General features: G+C 44.3%; 1 protein-coding gene across 1 annotated transcript in view; it reads left to right on the forward strand.

Annotated features, from left to right (window-relative positions):
* Positions 1-20,127, forward strand: part of CERK (ceramide kinase) — a 43,204-nt gene that overhangs the window by 15,930 nt on the left and 7,147 nt on the right. The window contains exons 3-9 of the mRNA XM_081877998.1: positions 1,195-1,317; positions 2,524-2,649; positions 6,370-6,433; positions 10,158-10,303; positions 16,941-17,015; positions 17,952-18,104; positions 18,626-18,731. Coding sequence (XP_081734124.1) covers positions 1,195-1,317; positions 2,524-2,649; positions 6,370-6,433; positions 10,158-10,303; positions 16,941-17,015; positions 17,952-18,104; positions 18,626-18,731 — 793 coding nt within the window. The remainder of the gene's footprint in view (positions 1-1,194; positions 1,318-2,523; positions 2,650-6,369; positions 6,434-10,157; positions 10,304-16,940; positions 17,016-17,951; positions 18,105-18,625; positions 18,732-20,127) is intronic.

Here is a 20,127-nt window from a genome sequence, read left to right on the forward strand (position 1 = left end):
TAACCTAAAGTCCTGCTAAATCTTACCCCTGTTGAATCCATTAAATGGTCAGGGTTTTCTGCCTTGTATCTGCACTTTAAAAGATGGTAATTATTAATTATTACCTTACAACAGATTCTTCTTTTTTTTCCCCAAAGGAAGAGGAAGACCTACTTGACTTCAAAATATAAACCTTAAAAAAATTAGAAGCCCTGCCTGTCTGAGGTGAAAGGGCAAGCGCTCAATTAGTTTCTAATTCCTTTTAATACCTTTTGAATAAATAGAGGATTTTCCTTTTACAGTGTTGGAATATGAGACATTCTGGGTACCTTGAAACGAATCTTTACATATAACTTTGTTTGCATAGGACAGGCATCCCCAAACTCAGCCCTCCAGATGTTTTGGGACTACAACTCCCATCATCCCTAGCTAACAGGTCCAGTGATCAGGGATGATGGGAACTGTAGTCCCAAAACATCTGGAGGGCTGAGTTTGGGGAGTTCCATGTTTGCAGTGATATCTGACACCTGAAAGTAGAATTTCCAGTGTCTTTTCCCAAATCTGGAAAGTCGGAGGCTGTTTCCGAAAGACCTTCAGCCAGCTTTATAAAATTAAAGTTTGATTTGGAATGCCTTCCCCATTTTGGGGGCCCATACCTTGAAGCTACTGTCACATATCAACTGAAAGACAGGAACGTTGATTAGGAAGTCAAATCTCGTGTATGCTGTATAACTGACTTGGTGGTCTCTCTCGTCCCATTCAGAATTATATTTCATGCGTTGGTCTAATAAGTGAGTGGGGCCGTAATAAATAGCCCCACCCCCAAGTTTGTGTGTATATAGTGTGAATGTCTGCAGAGAGGGAGCCTTGCTCTGGGTTCCAGATCACATGGGGCGGGGCTACTTGGGACATGTGACCCTGGGGCGGAGCTAGTCAAATTAGGCCCACGCCCACTTCTGGATATGGCATCTTTTTCTTTTTTCTTCTACCTCAAATTCCCAGCTGCAGTACAGGGATAGCGATGCCGGTCTATCTTATTGGATTGTTGTACGTTTTAATGAGATAATGCATGCGGAGTTCTTTGAACCCTACCAACCTCTGTATAAATACTAAGTTCCATTATGTTTTCTGGAGTTAATTTCGCCCCGCGTTTAAAGGACTCTTCAGACAGAATTCTGCCTCATGTATACATGACCCTTTTTTGTTTGTTTGCAGTGCATTATGCGAAGAGAGTACATAATCACCGCTGGCGGTGCAAAGACGTAACCTTCTGGTGCATTAATGAGCAACTGTGTAATCGGTGGATGCATGCGCTCAGAGAATTACTTGATTTGCAGAGTAAGTTCTCGATGTGCAACTTGTTTCCTCCGCTGCCTTGGACGGAGATCAAAATCCTTGAGTACAGCAAAGAAAAAACAGGGCAAGGGGTTTGTTACAGGTGCCTAGAGTCATTAGGACCCGCCATTTGCCTCCTAGAGCTACCAATTCCCAGATCAGTTTAACAATCAATCCTTCTTTGCAGGGAATTTTGGGGACTGTAGCCCCGGGCAGAGAAATAATGTATAGTGTTAACATGGCCCTGTTTTAGGCTAGGGATGGAGGACCTCTGGTCCTCTCCTGTGGCATTATTCCAACTTCCAGCAGACTCGGCCAGCAGGGCCATTGGTCAGGGATGATACATGAAGTCTAGTACCATCTGGGACATAAGTGTAGGAGAAGAAGATTAAAGATAAGAAAAAACAGGAGCTCATTGATAACTGGAAACCTCTAAAGAGTTACTTGAAAAATTAGTGTTGCAATCTGAAGTTGGTAGCAGCTTTTGAATAAGCTCTGTAAATAAAGGTTAAATGGGTTAAAACAGATATATAATACACATAGATGCGTATTAATATTTTATTATGATTTTGCTGATAAATTTAGGCAACAGGTTTACTAGAGTGAAAAGATGTTGAGAAGGATGGTTAGTCAAATTTATGAAAATATATCCTGTACCTCTTGGATGGAATTTTTATCTTGATGAGTTTGATTTACAGACTATGAAATGTCTTTGATGTATGGATGTAACTACGGTTAATAAAACATTAAATAAATAAAAAAAGGGGGGAGAAGAAGTAGCCTGGCTGTCTTGAATTTATTGGGGGGAAATGGGATAAAATTATCCAAAGTAATTATAGTTCAGTTAACTATACTGTACATATCACCCAAAAAATCATGCACCCTTATCCATTTTCTGGCCTATTACTTGAACATCTTTTTAAAAAACTGAAAAAGGGAAAGAATGCTAGAATAGGGCTTAAAATGCAAAAAAAAAAAAAAGATGGTATGACATTGACTGAAAGTTTGTGGGAATCCTTTGGTACTCTGTTCAGTCATGATAGCGTTTATTACATTTGAATCATTATTTCCAATGAACTTGGTCCTCTAAATTGCTTTGTAAAAACAACAACAACAAAACAACCCGCTGATGCGCATGAAGGAATTTAGGAGCGAATAATCCTAAAAACTATTTAGTTTTAACTGGTATACCTTTTTTCACTTTGGCAGCCTCTAGACCAAAGCACTTGCTTGTATATATTAATCCGTACGGTGGGAAAAAACAAGGAGAGAAGATCTATGAACAAAAGGTAGCTCCATTGTTTAGCCTAGCCTCCATTTCAACAGATGTTATAGGTGAGTAATGTAAAAGTGGTCTGTTATAAAATGCATTCCTTCATCTCGTGCATGTTTTAGAAAGAACTGCCTTTAACTTAATTCCATGTTGATGCTGTTACGCAACAGAGGTTTTCCGCTGAACCTACACAAGCAGTTTCTCGATTCTGGTAAGGAAAGTTGTGCCGCAACACAACCCAATAATAATAATAATAATAATAATAATAATAATAATAATAATAATAATAATAATTTATTTATACCCCGCCCATCTGGCTGGGTTTCCCCAGCCACTTTGGGCAGCTTCCAAAAAAATATTAAAATACTGTAATACATCAAACATTAAAAGCTTCCCTAAACAGGGCTGCCTTAAGATGTCTTCTAAAAGTCTGGTAGTTGTTCTCTTTGACATCTGGTGGGAGGGCATTCCACAGGGAGGGCGCCACTACTGAGAAGGCCCTCTGCCTGGTTCCCTGTAACTTGGCTTCTCGCAGTTAGGGAACCGCCAGAAGGCCCTCAGCGCTGGACCTCAGTGTCCGGGCAGAACGATGGGGGTGGAGACGCTCCTTCAGGTATACTGGACCGAGGCCGTTTAGGGCTTTAAAGGTCAGCACCAACAGTGTGAATTGTGCTTGGAAACATACTGGGAGCCAATGTAGGTCTTTCAAAACCAGTGTTATATGGTCTCGGTGGCAGCTTCCAGTCACCAGTCTAGCTGCCACGTTCTGGATTAGTTGTAGTTTCCGGGTCACCTTCAAAGGTAGCCCCACATAGAGCGCATTGCAGTAGTCCAAGTGGGAGATAACCAGAGCATGCACCACTCTGGCGAGACAGTCCGCGGGCAGGTAGGGTCTCAGCCTGCGTACCAGATGGAGCTGGTAGACAGCTGCCCTGGACACAGAATTGACCTGTGCCTCCATGGACAGCTGTGAGTCCAAAATGACTCCCAGGCTGCGCACCTGGTCCTTCAGGGGCACAGTTACCCCATTCAGGACCAGGGAGTCCTCCACAGCTGCCCGCCTCCTGTCCCCCCAAAACAGTACTTCTGTCTTGTCAGGATTCAACCTCAATCCATTAGCCGTCATCCATCCTCCAACCGCCTCCAGACACTCACACAGGACCTTCACTGCCTTCACTGGTTCTGACTGCACTAACCATGGTCCAGATTGCACATCCCAGCTGCATTTCCACATCCAGCCTCTGTGGTTGGATCTCAGGTCAACCCCGAGTGCATCGTAGTGCAAAATGCCCGTTTGCTGAGAAACAGCTGCAAGATTTTGCAGCTCCCTGGAAGCTCCACAGTGCTTATTTAATTCTCTGGATGCAGAGCGCTTTCTCAGTCCTCAAATAAACAAATAAGCATGCATAGCACAAAAGAAAAACTCCACCTGAAAACATTTGCATGTGCTTTTTTGGTTGTCAACAAGAGAACAAGCACCGCTCAGTGGCACCTGAGCCTCTCCCTCTTTCCTAAATGTACACAGCCTTGCTCGAGTTCAGATTGCCATCGCCATGCTGAGAAAGACTCCTAAGAGATTGGACAGGCCTTTGTGCATGTTGCTGGAAGGCTTTCTGGCAATTTACTATGTGTGTGTATTTTTAGAAAGGTGCTGTGAAAACTCCAAGCATTTTGCAGCCATGTTGTTTGTACAGGGTTCACCTCAGATTTGGCACTGGTGTAGATATTTTCCAAATCCATGCTGAATATAGATTACAGGATTGTTGTTTTCCTTTCAAGGAGGCCGATGACCACGTAGTAGCTTCTTACCCCTTTTCTTATCCAGCTATTATGCACTTCCTTCTTTTGCTGGAATAACGGTCCATTTTTTCCATAGGAAACTTGGGTGATTGCCCCAAAGGGAAGTATTTGCTAGCTGGGAATAGCAAACAGCGTTTGAGGCTCTGGGACTGGCAGAAATCTGGTGAAATTTCTACAGGCCAGGCTCTATCACAGACCCTCCAAGTGTCCCCATTTTCCAGGGACGTCCCTGATTTAGAGAAGCCATCTCAGTTTCTGATTTGATCCCAGAATCAATTAGGAAGTCCCTGTTTTCATTGGAGAAATGTTGGAGGGTATGAGCCCCGAGCCGTCTGAAGGCAATCCTGTATCGGGAAGGGTTTTTTTTTAAAAAAAAATGTTTAATGCTTTATGGTGTTTTTATATACATGTTGGAAACTGCCCAGTAAGATGTGTGGGGTATAAATATCAAAATTACCGTACTGGGCTGAATATAAGCCGTGCTATTTTTTCCCAAATCCCAACAGTGAAAAGTTAAAGTGTGGCTTATATCCATGGCCTTTTGAGAGCGACACCCCCACCCCCCACCCAGGAAGCAGCCCGGAGGTGTGGGGCAAAGTTGCCCACTCCCAAGCCTCCCCTAAGCAGCCCTTGAATTTTGCAGCTTATTTGAGAGTGCAGCTTATATTTGGGTCAATATGGTATCATTATGGAATAAGACGTCCCTATTTTCATCAGAGAAATGTTGCCAGGTATGCTATCATACAAGCAGGAAGTGAAGAAGCTGTGGCTCTCCAAAGGTTGTCTCATAGCTGTCAAGCGTCCCTTATTTGGCGGGACAGTCCCTTATCTCAGCGCCATGTCCCGCTGCTGTCCCTTATTGATGATGTCCCTTAAATTCCCCAGGTTTCAAAGGAAGCAGCTCCTCTCCCTCCCAGGGAGGTGGGAAGCTCCAACTGTGTTGCTTGGCTGCATTGCTCACCCAATAAGGAGTTTTAAGAACGACTGAGGGGGGAGCTTGCATACCTTGTGCTGATCAAATTGGCTGCATTGCCTAGGGACTCACCTTTGCTTAGCGCTTCCCAGCGGAGAGGTGACGGTGGTTTTCCTTGAGGCTTCAGGCTTCGTTTGGCTGCTGGCTGGGCTTTCTGCCTTTGGCTCGGAGGGGCTCAGAAGTTGAACATACCTGTGCCCGCAAAATCCCTTATTTTGGCTGCTGGTCCCTTATTTTCAAATCTGTAAGTTGACAGCTATGGGTTGTCTTGATGTTTCCCATCATCCTTGAATCATTGGGAACGCTGGCTGGGGCTGATGGGCGTCCACCACAGGGTTCCCCTTTCCTGGTCATCTGGGTTCATAAGCCCGTAATCATCTGGCATGCCCCAATTGTGGCAGTGTACGCTGTGGTTGCAGTTTGCCCATGGAGGCGAGTCTACTGCAGCCCTGCCCTGTTTCACGAATGAGCCATATCTGCATTCTATAACAGCTTCCTATATTGCTATACACAAGGCGGTTTGCAGGCAGAACAAACAACAGAACATGCAACGAAGATCACGCAACCTGATCACGAAAAACCCCTGCATTTAAAATGAACTTGTATTGAATAAAGCAATAAATAACCCATAAGAATATAATAATGCGCCGCAAGATGAACTCTCAAAATAACAGCAGGTTATTATAACAGGAATTCACTCTCAGCAATTGCAGCGAATGATTACCAAATTGTAATCAATAAAAAATGGCAGCAGAGTTACAGTATGTAAAATAGATGGGCTAGTCCTGGATGACACCCTACGTAACAATGGGTGGAGCTGCAGCTTGGTCAAATATGATATGGTTTATCACAATCCTCCCTCAGGCAGCTGCAACAACAATAAGTGTCAGGAAGCAAAATGGTCATAAACCAGTAGTTTTCTCCCTTCCTTAATCATTTATGTGCACATATGATCCTCCTTTTAATATTATGTCCTAAAGCTGTTTGTTCCTTTTCTTTCCCCCCTCAGTCACTGAACGCGCTAATCATGCTAGGGATAACTTACTTGAAGTTAATCTAGAGAAATACGATGGGTAAGTTCTCTCTCTCTCTCTTATACTAATCTGTTTTTTAAGATAAAGTACACAGTCTGCATGTGCCCTGCTTAATAGACAACTGGAATGACTGCCCAATAATTTGGGAATCCCTTTTAGTGTGTAGATTGCTGCGAGGAGCTTGCTTCAGCCACCTGATTTAGAGCCTCTCTTTCTGACATTATTCCCAGGCACCTGCTGAGGCCGCAGTCCCGATCGATTCATAAACGAACCCCAAAGAGAGCCTGCTTAGTATTGTTGTCTTAGGGGACGGAGATGCCCCTGTGATGTTTTGAAACCATTGGGGCGTCGTACTGCCGAGTGGGCTTTGGCACATCTTGCATTTTCTCTAGTGGCGTAGGAGAGCTGGAAATAATGCCAATATACCGTATTTTTCGCTCTATAAGACGCACCAGACCACAAGACGCACCTAGTTTTTGGAGGAGGAAAACAAGAAAAAAAATATTCTGAATCCCAGAAGCCAGAACAGCAAGAGGGATCGCTGCACAGAGAAAGCAGCAATCCCTCTTGCTGTTCTGGCTCCTGGGATAGCTGTGCAGCCTGCATTCGCTCCATAAGATGCACACACATTTCCCCTTACTTTTTAGGAGGGGAAAAGTGAGTCTTATAGAGCAAAAAATACGGTATTTCACATCTGGTGACCAATGCGATGCTTTGGTTTCAGATAACGTGGGTAGATGAGTCCCAAAAGCCCGGGACCCAAATTTTCATGGTCCTCTAGCAGCTTGTTTTCTAGACTCCAGAGTGTGCTGCTCAAATGCTTGTTGCCTTTGCTTTCTGATAATTTAGGAGACGCGTGAAAAACGGCGATGCCTTAATTGATGCCCAGTGAAACAAGTTCCTCTTGGCCCATAAATCTTCCAGGAAAGCTTTGTAATACCTAATGATGCCTCTTATCGACGGCGTAGCACATTTATTTATCATTGTGCATGTTTATAATCCTCACCGGTATATTCTCAGAAAGTTTAGCCAATTCTAATCGCCCTTTGGGAGGAAGATGGGTTGGGCTGTGGGGAGATATCCCCAAGCAAGCTACCGTATTTTTTTGCTCTATAAGACTCACTTTTTCCCTCCTAAAAAGTAAGGGGAAATGTGTGTGAATATTATGGAGCGAATGCAGGCTGCACAACTATCACAGAAGCCAGAACAGCAAGAGAGATTGCTGCTTTCCCTCTTGCTGTTCTGGCTTCTGAGATTCAGAATATTTTTTTTCTTGTTTTCCTCCTCCAAAAACTAGGTGCGTCTTGTGGTCTGGTGCATCTTATAGAGCGAAAAATACGGTAATTTCCCTTCTGCTCTCCTATTTCTGCGCATACAGGCTATAATCCAACAGAACTGGTCCATGCATATAGCAGGGCTTGTCTGTTGCTGGCGATGGGAGAGCCTGCATTCCCAGCTCTCTTTTCCTCCCCCTGAGTCCTGCAACACACACAGAGATCTCAGGATCATGGGCACCTGGTATAGGAATGCTAATTCGCTGCTTCTGCCGTGCCCGTTAAGACGGAGATTAATTAAACCGCCATGTGCCCTGCTAATGCAAGGCCTTCTCACCAAGTCACAATTCCTCGTGCATTAATCCTCCCCTAATTACTACAACGCCGAGTCAAATAGTATTGAGATTCCAATTACGCCGGGCATGGAAATGGTTGTAGGACGGGACAGGCATCCTGGATCATTCCTGAGGCTCGGAATATATGGACGCTCTAGTTGTTATAGACAGATCGGCCGGCGGTTACAAGCAGACAAATTACCAGCGTTCTATACCAATCCCGCATCATTTCCACTTGCTGTCTTTGTCCCTTTGGTCTCACAAATGAAAGAGAGAGCTTTGGATAGGAGGTGTTAACTTTGAGCAACTGCTTGAGATAATGCAGTTGGTGTAGGGGGGAAAATGTTTTCCAATTTATCTTTTCAAATATAGGCAGATATCTCACAGCAGATGATGAGGGCAGCAAATGCAGAGCTAGATGAGATGATGGCTTTCCCGTTATCCAAATGTGACATGCAGAGCTTTCTGTCTGTCTCTGCGACATATCACAGCCAGCTGTTGAACTGTAGGAGAATTCAGCCGCCTCTAACGAATTAACGCTTGTTTCTGCTGTGTGTTTAAACATCACATGAACGGGGATCAACCTGGCAGCTCAGCATTCCTTGAAAACTTTCCCAAATGAAGACTTCCCCCATTGCAGAAGGCCGGTACAATGGTACCTTGGTTCTCAAACTTAATCCATTCTAGAAGTCCGTTCCATAACCAAAGCGTTCCAAAACCAAGGCGCGCTATCCCATAGAAAGTAATTCAGAACAGATTAATTCGTTCCAGACTTTTAAAAACAACCACTAAAACAGCAATTTAACATGAATTTTACTAGTTACAGATAGGTAGCCGTGTTGGTCTGCCATAGTCAAAACAAAATAATTTTTTTTTCCTTCCAGTAGCACCTTAAAGACTAACTAAGTTAGTTCTTGGTATGAGCTTTCGTGTGCATGCACGTATCTGAAGAAGTGTGCATGCACACGAAAGCTCATACCAAGAACTAACTTAGTTGGTCTTTAAGGTGCTACTGGAAGGGAAAAAAAAATTATTTTGTTATGAATTTTACTATCTAACGAGACCATTGATCCATAAAATGAAAGCAATAATGAGTGTACTGTTCTATAAAATAAATAAGACAGTATTGTAGATTATTTTTAAAAAAATAATTCTTACCTGCACTGATGATAGTCATTGTTTGGATGGGGGGCTTTTATCCATTTCTGCAGTCACACAATCAGTAGCTGAACCCGGTAGCTGAACTGGGTTCCACACAGTCACAAAAACAAATTAACCGAAAAAGCCTCAAAAACTCAAAATAAACGGCAAAAACAAAAGCGCCAAACTTCATTCCGGAAGTCCGTTTGACTTCCGAAATATTCAAAAACCACGGCGCAGCTTCTGATTGGTGCAGGCACCCCGGAAACAATGGCCAACAGCTGAATCGGATGTTTGGCTTCTGAAAAACGTTCGAAAACTAGAACACTTACTTTTGGGGTTTTGGCGTTTGGGAACCAAGGCATTTGAGAACCAAGGCGTTTGAGAACCAAGGTATTTTGCAGTACCAACTGGTGAGGAATTTGATTGGAAATATCTGAAGGGTTAGGCCTTCCAATGTGGCTGGGTCATTTAAATGATCTCCCAGCCATTTTTACACCTGGGGGATCGCTGAAAAGACCATTGAGTCGCTCACGAACTCTTGCTGTCCATGGTAAAATCTTCAGAACAGCAGCCCAGAAGCAGTGGCTTATGTAGGGATTACGAATGGTAACTCATTAGGTGAAATATCTGTAAGTTGGAAGAGGAACAGTATTCCATGTTGATGTCTGCCTTGTGTTTACTGTTTTGTTTTCAACTGATGTCTGTGAGTACTCGCAAAGGAACAGCAGAAACTAGGGGAGAATTATTTTATAATTAGCCCCAACTCTTCCCCTTCCCCCTGTAAAACAGGTTTACAACTGTTCTGTGATCTGAAATTACATTTTGAATAGATTAATTCAAGACACACAGTAAACCAGCCTGGAGAACTTGATAAGGGAGGTTTTTCTTTTTTTCTTTTTCTTTCTTCCTTGATAAAGCGAACCATATCTATTGTGTCAGGAGTGTTTGACATATTTGTTGATTCCTTCGTTTGCTGTGAGTGTGCGTTTTAATTTGTGTATTTTCCGGCAGTGTTGTTTGTGTTGGTGGGGACGGCATGTTCAATGAAGTGATGCATGGTTTGATTGGAAGGACGCAGAAGGATTCTGGCATAGATCAAAATAACCCCAAAGCACCATTAGTCCAATGCAATATCAGGATTGGCATAATCCCAGCTGGTAAGAATTGCAAAACGGCTCACTTTCGCCATACGTCATTATATTGCGGTTATGATTTATTACGTGTTTCATCAGCCCTCAGGTTGTGCGGCAAGGAACCTAGCCTAGAATCACAACATGGGTGCAAAGTGGCTGCTGGTATTTCGAGGTTGTCTGTATCTGTGTAAAAAGGAGCACATGAAGGGAAGCGACAGGATCACAACCTGTTGCCAGACCTCCATCACCCCAACCTCTGTGCGTTTAGCCAAACCCGTGAATGGCTCTGTTTACAGATAATGGATGGATACATAGAGGTCAGAGACTGGAACATGCAGATATCATCCCGCTCGTTTCTCTTCCGTGTCATCATTCTACATGGCTGGATGTGCGATCAGCCCTAACTGTTATGGCATATTAAGATGTAAGGACACAGAGTATGTGAGATAATAGAGCCTTCTAAAGTGGTGCCTCGCAAGACGAAATTAATTCGTTCCGCGAGTTTTTCCGTCTTGCGATTTTTTCGTCTTGCGAAGCACGGACTTTGGAAAAGCTTCAAAAATCACCCAAGTCTTCAAAAACCTCAAAAAGGCTACCACACCGCGTGCTATGAGTTGCTCCTCGAAGTGATTGCACGGTTTTAAGAAAAAGGAAACAAACTTGCAAGACAAAGGAAACAAACTTGCAAGACGTTTCCGTCTTGCGAAGCAAGCCCATAGGGAAATCCGTCTTGCAAAGCAACTCAAAAAACGAAAAACTCTTTCATTTTGCGAGTTTTTCGTCTTTCAAGGCATTCGTCTTGCGAGGTACCACTGTATTATTATTATTATTATTATTATTAAAATTTATATACCGCCCTATAGACAGGGGTCTCAGGGCAGTTGACAGAATAAAAATAAAAACAACAACCACAAAATACGTAATAAAAATAACAATCTAATAGCCCCCCACCAAAAAATAATATATATATTTTTTAAGGGCATAAGATGTAAATCAGATCAACCAAAGGCCTGGTTAAAAAGGAACGTTTTTGCCTGGTGCCGAGAGGTGTATAATGAAGGTGCCAGGCGAACTTTCCTGGGGAGAGCATTCCACAAACGGGGAGCCACTGCTTTGAAGGCCCCGTTCTCGTGTTGCCACCCAATTATCACCAGCATTCTTCCCCTTTCTCTTGGGCCAGCCAGTTTTACGCCAGAAGGACCTTATTTAAAGGAGCCTGGAATCCTTTTTTTTTTTTTTAATATCTTTATTAGACAGTTTTTCTTTATAAAAAAATACACATATCAAGAAGAAAATACACACACCAAAAAGCAAAAAGGAAAAAAGAAAAGAAACTTAAACAGACTTATACAAACTTGTACAAACAAACAGTACAAACAGTAGACCTCCATCCACTCGATTTAGGGTTATGTAATCTTGTATAGTTTCTGCAGTTATTCTAACAAGAGCTCTAAACGTCGCAGGTATTAATTATCGTCTGCTGTTAAATTATTAATTCCCAGATTAGTCTCAATATAACTTAAAAATTTAGTCCAGGAGCCTGGAATCCTATGTTCAGGAACAGCATCCCAACTTCCCATTGGTGTCCCTCCATAGTTCAGGGAGCTTATAGCAAATAGGACACCGCAGGATTACCACCCTGCACTTATTCTACATTGCTTTAGCAAATTTATAGCATTTGGGCTACGTTTTAGATTTAGATTGTTTTGTCTTTTGTGAAGATATAGCATTGTCTCATTGTTTGTTGTTTGTGGGCTGTTAGTACCTTTGACATGTGTTTTCCAGGACTGTCTATTCTCACTGGAACAAACCCTAGTCCTTTTATTTATATGTAAAGGCAAGCCTTTCAGGTTTGCCTGAAAGTGTGTTCCTAGGGAATTCTATTTCGAGAGCTATGGACACGTCAGGATTTAGTCTAAAGAAAGAACACATCTTGGTGGATTTTGCTAGGAATAGTTTGGACTTCACACCTGCCTCATGAGCCCTCAATCTATAACTTTCCTTTTAAATTGGGAAGTATCCTCCAAACTAGTCTCTTTATTTGGTTGTGGACATGATTTATACTTCGCCTTTCAACAAGTTCCTAGGGCAACTGACAAAAAGTTTAAAATGGTGCTAAACAAATTAAGACAAAAGCATTAAAACACAGGCAGCAGAAGAAATAATAATAATAATAATAATAATAATAATAATAATAATAATAGGGACATGGGTGGCGCTGTGGGTTAAACCACAGAGCCTAGGACTTGCCGATCAGAAGGTCGGCAGTTCGAATCCCTGTGACGGGGTGCGCGCCCGTTGCTCAGTCCCTGCTCCTGCCCACCTAGCAGTTCGAAAGCACGTCAAAGTGCAAGTAGATAAATAGGTACCGCTCCGGCGGGAAGGTAAACGGCGTTTTCGTGCGCTGCTCTGGTTTGCCAGAAGCGGCTTAGTCATGCTGGCCACATGACCCAGAAGCTGTACGCCGCCTCCCTTAGCCACTAAAGCGAGATGAGCGCCACAACCCCATAATCGGTCAAGACTGGACCTAATGGTCAGGGGTCCCTTTACCTTTACAATAATAATAATAATAATAATAATAATAATAATAATAATAATAATAATAATTTATTTATTTATTTATTTATTTATACCCCGCCCATTTATACCCAGCCACTCTGGGCAGCTCCCAACAGAATATTAAAAACACGATAAAACATCAGACTCTAAAAACTATCCTAAACAGGCTCGCCTTCAGATGTAAGAGCAAATGCAAAGTAGGAGAAAGCCAACTGTAACATTCAGGGCTCGGCAATCTTTTTCAGCAGGGGGCCGGTCCACTGACCTTGTGGGGGGCCGGACTATATTTTGAAAAGAAAAAGAAAGGAGAACAAATTCCTATTCCCCACAAATAACCCAGAGATGCATTTTAAATAAAAGGACACATTCTACTCAGGTAAAAACACACTGGTTCCCGGACTGTCTGTGGGCCGGATTTAGAAGGCGATTGGGCCGGATCCGGCCCCTGGGCCTTAGTTTGCCTACCCATGCCTTAGACTAGATCAAGAGCAAATCACCTGTTGTTGAACTTCACCGACGCCCATCAACCAGGAGTCAGAGCTGAGGGAATCCGGGCCTTAGTTTGCCTACCCATGACATAGAGTCTAAAAGCCGGGATTTATTATTCTCCTTTATTTTTAAAAGGTCTTCACTTGTGGCACAGATACCTGCCACACCTTAGACACCCAGTGAAGGTCCTCTGTTGTAAGTCTTACAGCATGGGCAGGCGTGCAAGGAAAAAAGTCTGGCATCCCCAAACCATGAAGGGCCTTAAAGCCCCCAAGCAATTTTTGAAGACTTGAAATGACCTGGGAGCCAGCACAATTGACCGAGCACAAGTGTACTGTGATCACAGTGCCTGGTCCCAGGGATCACAGCTTCGCGGTTGTGTTTTGGGCTAACTGCAGTTCCCGAACCATCTTCAAGGGCAGCCCATATAGTGCACTGATGCAGTAGTCCAGCCTTCTCCAAGCCAGTGGCCTCCACATATTTCGAAGTCCAGCTGCCTTCAGCCCTGATGACCTATGGGCAGAGGAGAGGAACATTGGTCCCAGGAAGCTGAGGAAATTGGCCTTGCCGTCACTCCTTGTTACTAGGCGGCAATTTGAGTTACTGCCATGGGCCTTTCCGTGGAAGGAGATTGTGATGGTGGCAGCTGCTACTACGTCTCACTGAAGGGATATATAACTGAATAGTGCCACTCACAGGGTGTATAATCTACTATTCATTTTTAATTTTTTAAAAAAGCTCAATGGTGAACACTGGCTCACCAGAAAACCGATGTACCTTTGGCACATAAATTAATTGTCAGTTTAAGCAGGGCTTGTCATATGCCAGGGCCAAACTCAGAAACCTGTTTTTCACTAGCAGGGTTTCTGTCACGGTCATACTATTTAATTACCGTAGTTAATTTTTAAAATAGCATTCCTCACCTGCCCTTCACACAGGGTGGGTTGCAGGAATATAATATACAGTGATAAAAACAATTATATGGGGGGGGGGACCCCAAGTAAAGCACGCAGAACAATATACATTCAGCAAAACAAAATGCCTTCACCATCAAAGGCTGGAGGTGTGTTTTTGGCATGCAGCAGACACTACTGTCGTACCTCTATGGGGAGGGACTTCCACAGTTTCAGGGGCTGATGCAGAGAAGGCCCTCTCCCAGCCACCATTCCCCACATTTTTTGGGTGTGGGTGTCCTTCCTTATATTGGTCGGCTGTCCAATGAGGACAGCTTTTATTAGACGGAGAGAAGTGCCGCAATCAAAAATTCAACCCAATTGAATCGGGGGGTTTTGGGTGGGCTTTCGGAGTCAAAATGTATCTCCCCGGGTCAGAAATATCTGCTTGATATAACCTTGATGTTTATTAACTTGCAGAGATTTCGTTGGTACGAATTCACTGGTCTGCTCTGTAAAGGGCGGCTCAAACTGTTCCCGTCTTTTCCCTCCGTTTAGCCGCGTTCATTCCACCCACCTGCCTGACAAATCAAAATTTTGCTTAAGCACGCACTAAGCCTAATTCTTTTGTTCTGCCCTGGACAAACAGCACAAGCTTGACAAAAGGATTTCCACCGCAGCTCTTTAACAACAGATCAATCTCCCTCTACACCTCTCTCGAAACATTGCGTTGACCCTCCTGCCTGAGTTATCAAGGAGAAAGCAAACACCACAACTTCGTCCTGTCAAACTGCATAAAACGGTTAGCGAGAGAGGCGAGGGAAGGAAATGTCTCTCCTGTCTGCTGGGTGGAAAGGAAGAAAATTCTACAGTCGGCTGTCCCAGGGCCATTACCATGCCCTAAGCAATTCCATCGTGTTTCGTCACATTTTGGATATACAGCATATGTCGACATTCGCATGTAGAAGCTGACAGTCCCAAGAGGGGGAAATCCAAAGTGTCTGACAGTTCAGATAGTCGCTAGCGAACGTTGACACGTCACCTAAATGGAGCAGTCAGCTTTCCTTAGTATATGTCCGAGAAACGGGGGGGGGGGTATACGTCTGTTTTCAGGAATTCCTGGGCTCAGTTCTTGGACCTGTGCTATTTAACAGGTTTATAAATGACCTGGATGCAGACATAGAAAGGGTGCTGCGGACTTGTGGATGACTTGAAGCTGAGACCGATCGCGAACACCATAGAAAACAGATTCAAATCTGGAATGCTAGGCAGACCAACAAGGTGAACGTCAAGGTACACAGATGTATTGAACTTCATTGCAAAGCTGAGCAGAAACAAAAGATGGAGGAGGCCTGGCTCGTGTGAAAAGGATCCAGGGGTCTTGACTGGCTGCAAAACTGAACACGAGCCAGCAGTGTGATGCATCTGCTAAAAAAGCAAATGCGATCTTAGGCTGCATTAAAAGAAACATCATCATAGGAAGTAATACTTTCAGACTATTCTGTGCTGGTCAAGACTTATCTGGAATGTCACTCCCAGTTCCGGCACATTTTAAGCATTCAGTATTTCTTTCATTCATTTTTATCTGTGTACTGCCATGCAAGACTCACGGAAATAAGTATTGAGAGACGGTGTGAAGTACAGTGGTACCTCGGGTTACATACGCTTCAGGTTATATACGCTTCAGGTTACAGACTCCACTAACCCAGAAATAGTACCTTGGGTTAAGAACTTTGCTTCAGGATGAGAACAATAATCGTGCTCCGGCGGCATGGCAGCAGCAGGAGGCCCCATTAGCTAAGAACAGTTTCGGGTTAAGAACAGACCTCCGGAACGAATTAAGTACTTAACCCGAGGTACCACTGTAGTGGTTAGAGCATTGGCCTAGGATCTAGGAGACCAGAATTCAGATACTCTAGTCAGCCACAAAGCTCACCGGATTACCTATTTATTTCAACTATTTGTAAACCACTTGATCCCAGTTGTCTCTAAGCAGCGTACAAGAGATCCAACGCAGTAAGACTAAAAAATGCATTACAACTGTAAAATCACAAAGTTCAATTAGAAAGCCTGCAAGGTGGTTATGTAGATAATTTGGGAGGAGGAAAATCATGCAGACCACCTTGAGCTCCTCGGAGGAAAGATGGCGGGGGAATGTAAAATTTATTAATTAGTTAATACTTTTCTTTTTTTTTAAGCAAGGCTTTTGCAGGAGAACGTCCAAAAGGAATCTGCCCTAAGTCACAGTACATTGTACAGATTTGGATTCACACAACGGGTTTCGAAGATCCCTGTCATTAAGTTAGAATCACCGGACTGGAAATGAGTAAATATGCTCTGCAGAAAAGCTTAGAAGGGTTACTGGACTGCAAAAAGAGCTGCCCACCTGCTTACAGTGCTCAATCATAGCCTAAAAGGAAGAGAAGGCTTCAAAATATCTTCCTGCCTGATCGCCCAGAGCACCACAGGCAGCTAAGGAAAACTATTTACCACCCTAAGGTAGTTCCTTCCTCGCTCTCATCCTCTGACTCACTCCTACAAAGCACACAGCGGAAGTAGAGAGCACAGAACCTTGGAGCTTCAAGATTGCACAGCTCTCGATAACTCAAGCAAGTGAGCCAGTTCATAGGGACAAGAGATGATCGTGGGTTTGGGGGTAGGGGAAAGGAATGGCTGTTTTCTTTATGTGTCTTCACTGTGCTGTGAAATTCCTTTCCCAGGTTCAACGGACTGTGTTTGCTATTCAACGGTTGGCATCAATGATCCAGTGACTTCAGCCTTGCATATCATTGTGGGTAAGTCCCCGCCTACGGATTTTGTGCCCTGGGTGGCGTTTCCAGGGGCATGTCCACCAATTTTACACCGTTTCTGTATTTTCCGGTTATGTTTTTCCCCCTCCCAGACTGGGTACACATCAGAGACCATTCCACTGGTGCCGTGAAGGCACGAATACGTGTTATGTAATATTGCTCTGTCAGACAGTCACAGAGAAGCATTGTTCATAAAATGAACAATTATTAATTAACGCTGTTTCTGGCGCCTGAATTCTGTGGGTGTCCTGCCTTAATGTGTCGGTCAATGTAGAAACTTTTTCGGCATAGCTGTTAGCTATAATTTTAACTCTCCCGTGCCTGATGTTCATATGGTGACAGGTGATTGGCAGTATGAGTGTGGTTTGCCCCCAAATGGCTGAATTAGTTCCATGGAGCAGTTGTTCTCCACCACTCTCACAGACCCGAATTGTCATGCAGCAAATACTGTCCTCATCTCTCAGTTCAGTGCTGGATTTGGGAACGTGGGTAGCGCTGTGGTCTAAACCACTGAGCCTCTTGGGCTTGCCAATTGTAAGGTCGGCGGTTCGAATCCTGTAAACTCCCTTTGCTCTGTCCCACCTCCTGCCAACATAACAGTTCAAAAGCATATCAGCGCAAGTAAATAAATAGGTACCACAGTGGCGGGAAGGTAAAGGGCGTTTCCATGCACTCTGGCTTCCGTCACGGTGCTCCATGCGCCAGAAGCGGTTTAGTCCTGCTGGCCACATGACCCGGAAAGCTGTCTGTGGACAAATGCCGGCTCCCTCAGCCTGAAAGCAAGATGAGCGCCACAACCCCATAGTCGAATTTGACTGGACTTAACTGTCCAGGGGTCCTTTACCTTTTGCCTCAATGTTGGATTTGCAGACTAACGCAACTGCAGCCTCCCTTATCATCTGAATTGTCTCTTGTCGACAGGAGACACTCAGCCTCTCGATGTCTCTTCAGTGCATCACCACAACACGTTACTGAAATACTTTGTCTCCCTCTTGGGGTATGGTTTTTACGGCGATATATTGAAAGACAGCGAGGGGAAACGCTGGATGGGACCCGTCAGATACGACCTCTCAGGTAACCTTTTGTATTTCGTTCTCCGTCCTTCTGTGTGAACCTGCAGAGAACCAAGTTGCCAATAAAACCCGTATTTTTCTCCAAGGACAACCATTACGGAGCCAGCCTTGTTATAAAAAGGCCGTGAATGTTACCAGCCTGCAAAAATGTTTACGGGCTTCCTAAGGGCTGGCAAAGGAAAGGCAGAGGGGTTCGTCCGTCTGTTAACAGCCCACTTATGGGCACGGGGGCTCCCAACTCATGGGAGACAGAAGGCGCCAGAACCTTCCTCTGCTATCCTCTGCATGCAGTACCATCTCCTCCTGAAGCTGCCAGGCTAATGCTTAAATATACAACTGCATATGAGCCGAACGGTGGGAGAAGGAAGCAACAAGCTTGGGATGTCAAAAAAATCAATAAGAAGATGGCAGAGCGAGTGTCTCCATGCAGTTCTGCAAGAGAGTTGGCAGAACGGACAGAAATAATTTGTGTTGATTTATAAGACATTGTCATTTCTTAATTCTCCCCACCCCACCCCCCAGGTTTCAAGACCTTTCTCTCTCATCATTACTACGAGGGAACAATATCCCTTCTACCAGCATCACACGCCGTGGGGTCTCCAAGAGATAAGAAGCACTGCAGAAGTGGGTAGGCTAAACTATATTGCATTCGGGTGTTGTTGTTTTTAGCACTAAGTTGTCAGGATGCTCCCAGTGGTTCCCAGCTGGTTGCCCAAGAAAGTACAGTGGTACCTTGGTTCTCAAACTTCATCCGTTCCGGAAGTCTGTTCCAAAACCAAAGCGTTCCAAAACCAAGGCGCACTTTCCCATAGGAAGTAATGCAAAATGGATTAATCTGTTCCAGACTTTTGAAAACAACCCCTAAAACAGCAATTTAACATGAATTTTACTAACGAGACCATTGATCCCTAAAATGAAAGCAATAAACAATATACCTCAGTCATAAATCAATCAGTCAGTAGCTGAACTGGGTTCCACGCAGTCACAAAAACAAAAACGCAAAATAAATAGCAAAAACAGACAGATCTCAGCGTAACACTCAAAACGGAAGTGTGGCACTCAAATCGGAAGCATAACTTTCAAAACGGAGCACGTTTGGCTTCTGAAAGAAGTTCACAAACCGGAACACTTACTTCCAGGTTTGCAGTGTTTGGGTTCCAGGTTGTTTGAGAACCAAGGCGTTTGAGAACCAAGGTACCCCTGTATAAAGACAAGGAAAGGTTTCTCACCGTCCTTTTTTATTTCATTCTTTACAGAGAGAGGCTATAGAACCCAGCCTCTTGGATAATGGCGTTGTCCCAAGTGAATCTCTACCCACCCCCATCTCTCCCACTTCCTCATTCATCACTTCTATGAGTGCTGCTACATGCCCTCTGTCTTTGAGCTCTTTGCTCTCCTACTTTTAAGGCTCGCCAGGTTCTGGGAGATGGTGGGTCTGGAATGTTTTCTGATGACACCGTGTCAGCCGGGTGTTGTTCTGGCTCTCCCATGATGTCCCAGCTTTTCCCCTCATCTGCCTCTGAGCTGCGACCTCCCGCAAACCCGTGATTGCATGCACAACATTGATGCGCACACCAGCTAGAGCAGAAGGTGGAGGGAAGAAAATATGTCCTTTTGCTATGCCTGCTTCTGCAGCAAAGATGCCTGGGATCATTGCTGCCACATGATGGTAGCAGAGCTCGATCAGGATCCCGAAGATCTCTTGCCACCCCAGCTCCACCTTTTCCCATCGAAACGCCCTGTTGGGAGGTGTTTTATTTTTGAAGGCTACTTGCAGGCTACAGTAGGAGCAGGAACATTGGGGTGCTTCACACTAGCGGACCTCAGGCACGGTTGGGACACCCCAAGGTCATCCAAATGCCCCTCTAGCACAGGGGTTGGCCAGGTTTACCAGCCATGGGCCGGATCACTTCCATGGAGATTGTACATGGGCCAGACTAGCACAATGCGGCTCCAGAAATCGCTTCTGCGCAGAAGCGACTTCCGGCGTCTGGACATGCGCATACGCGATTTCCGGTATCTGC

The sequence above is a fragment of the Podarcis erhardii genome, assembly GCF_964252035.2.
Source record: "Podarcis erhardii genome assembly, chromosome: 10".
Classification (NCBI taxonomy): domain Eukaryota; kingdom Metazoa; phylum Chordata; class Lepidosauria; order Squamata; family Lacertidae; genus Podarcis; species Podarcis erhardii.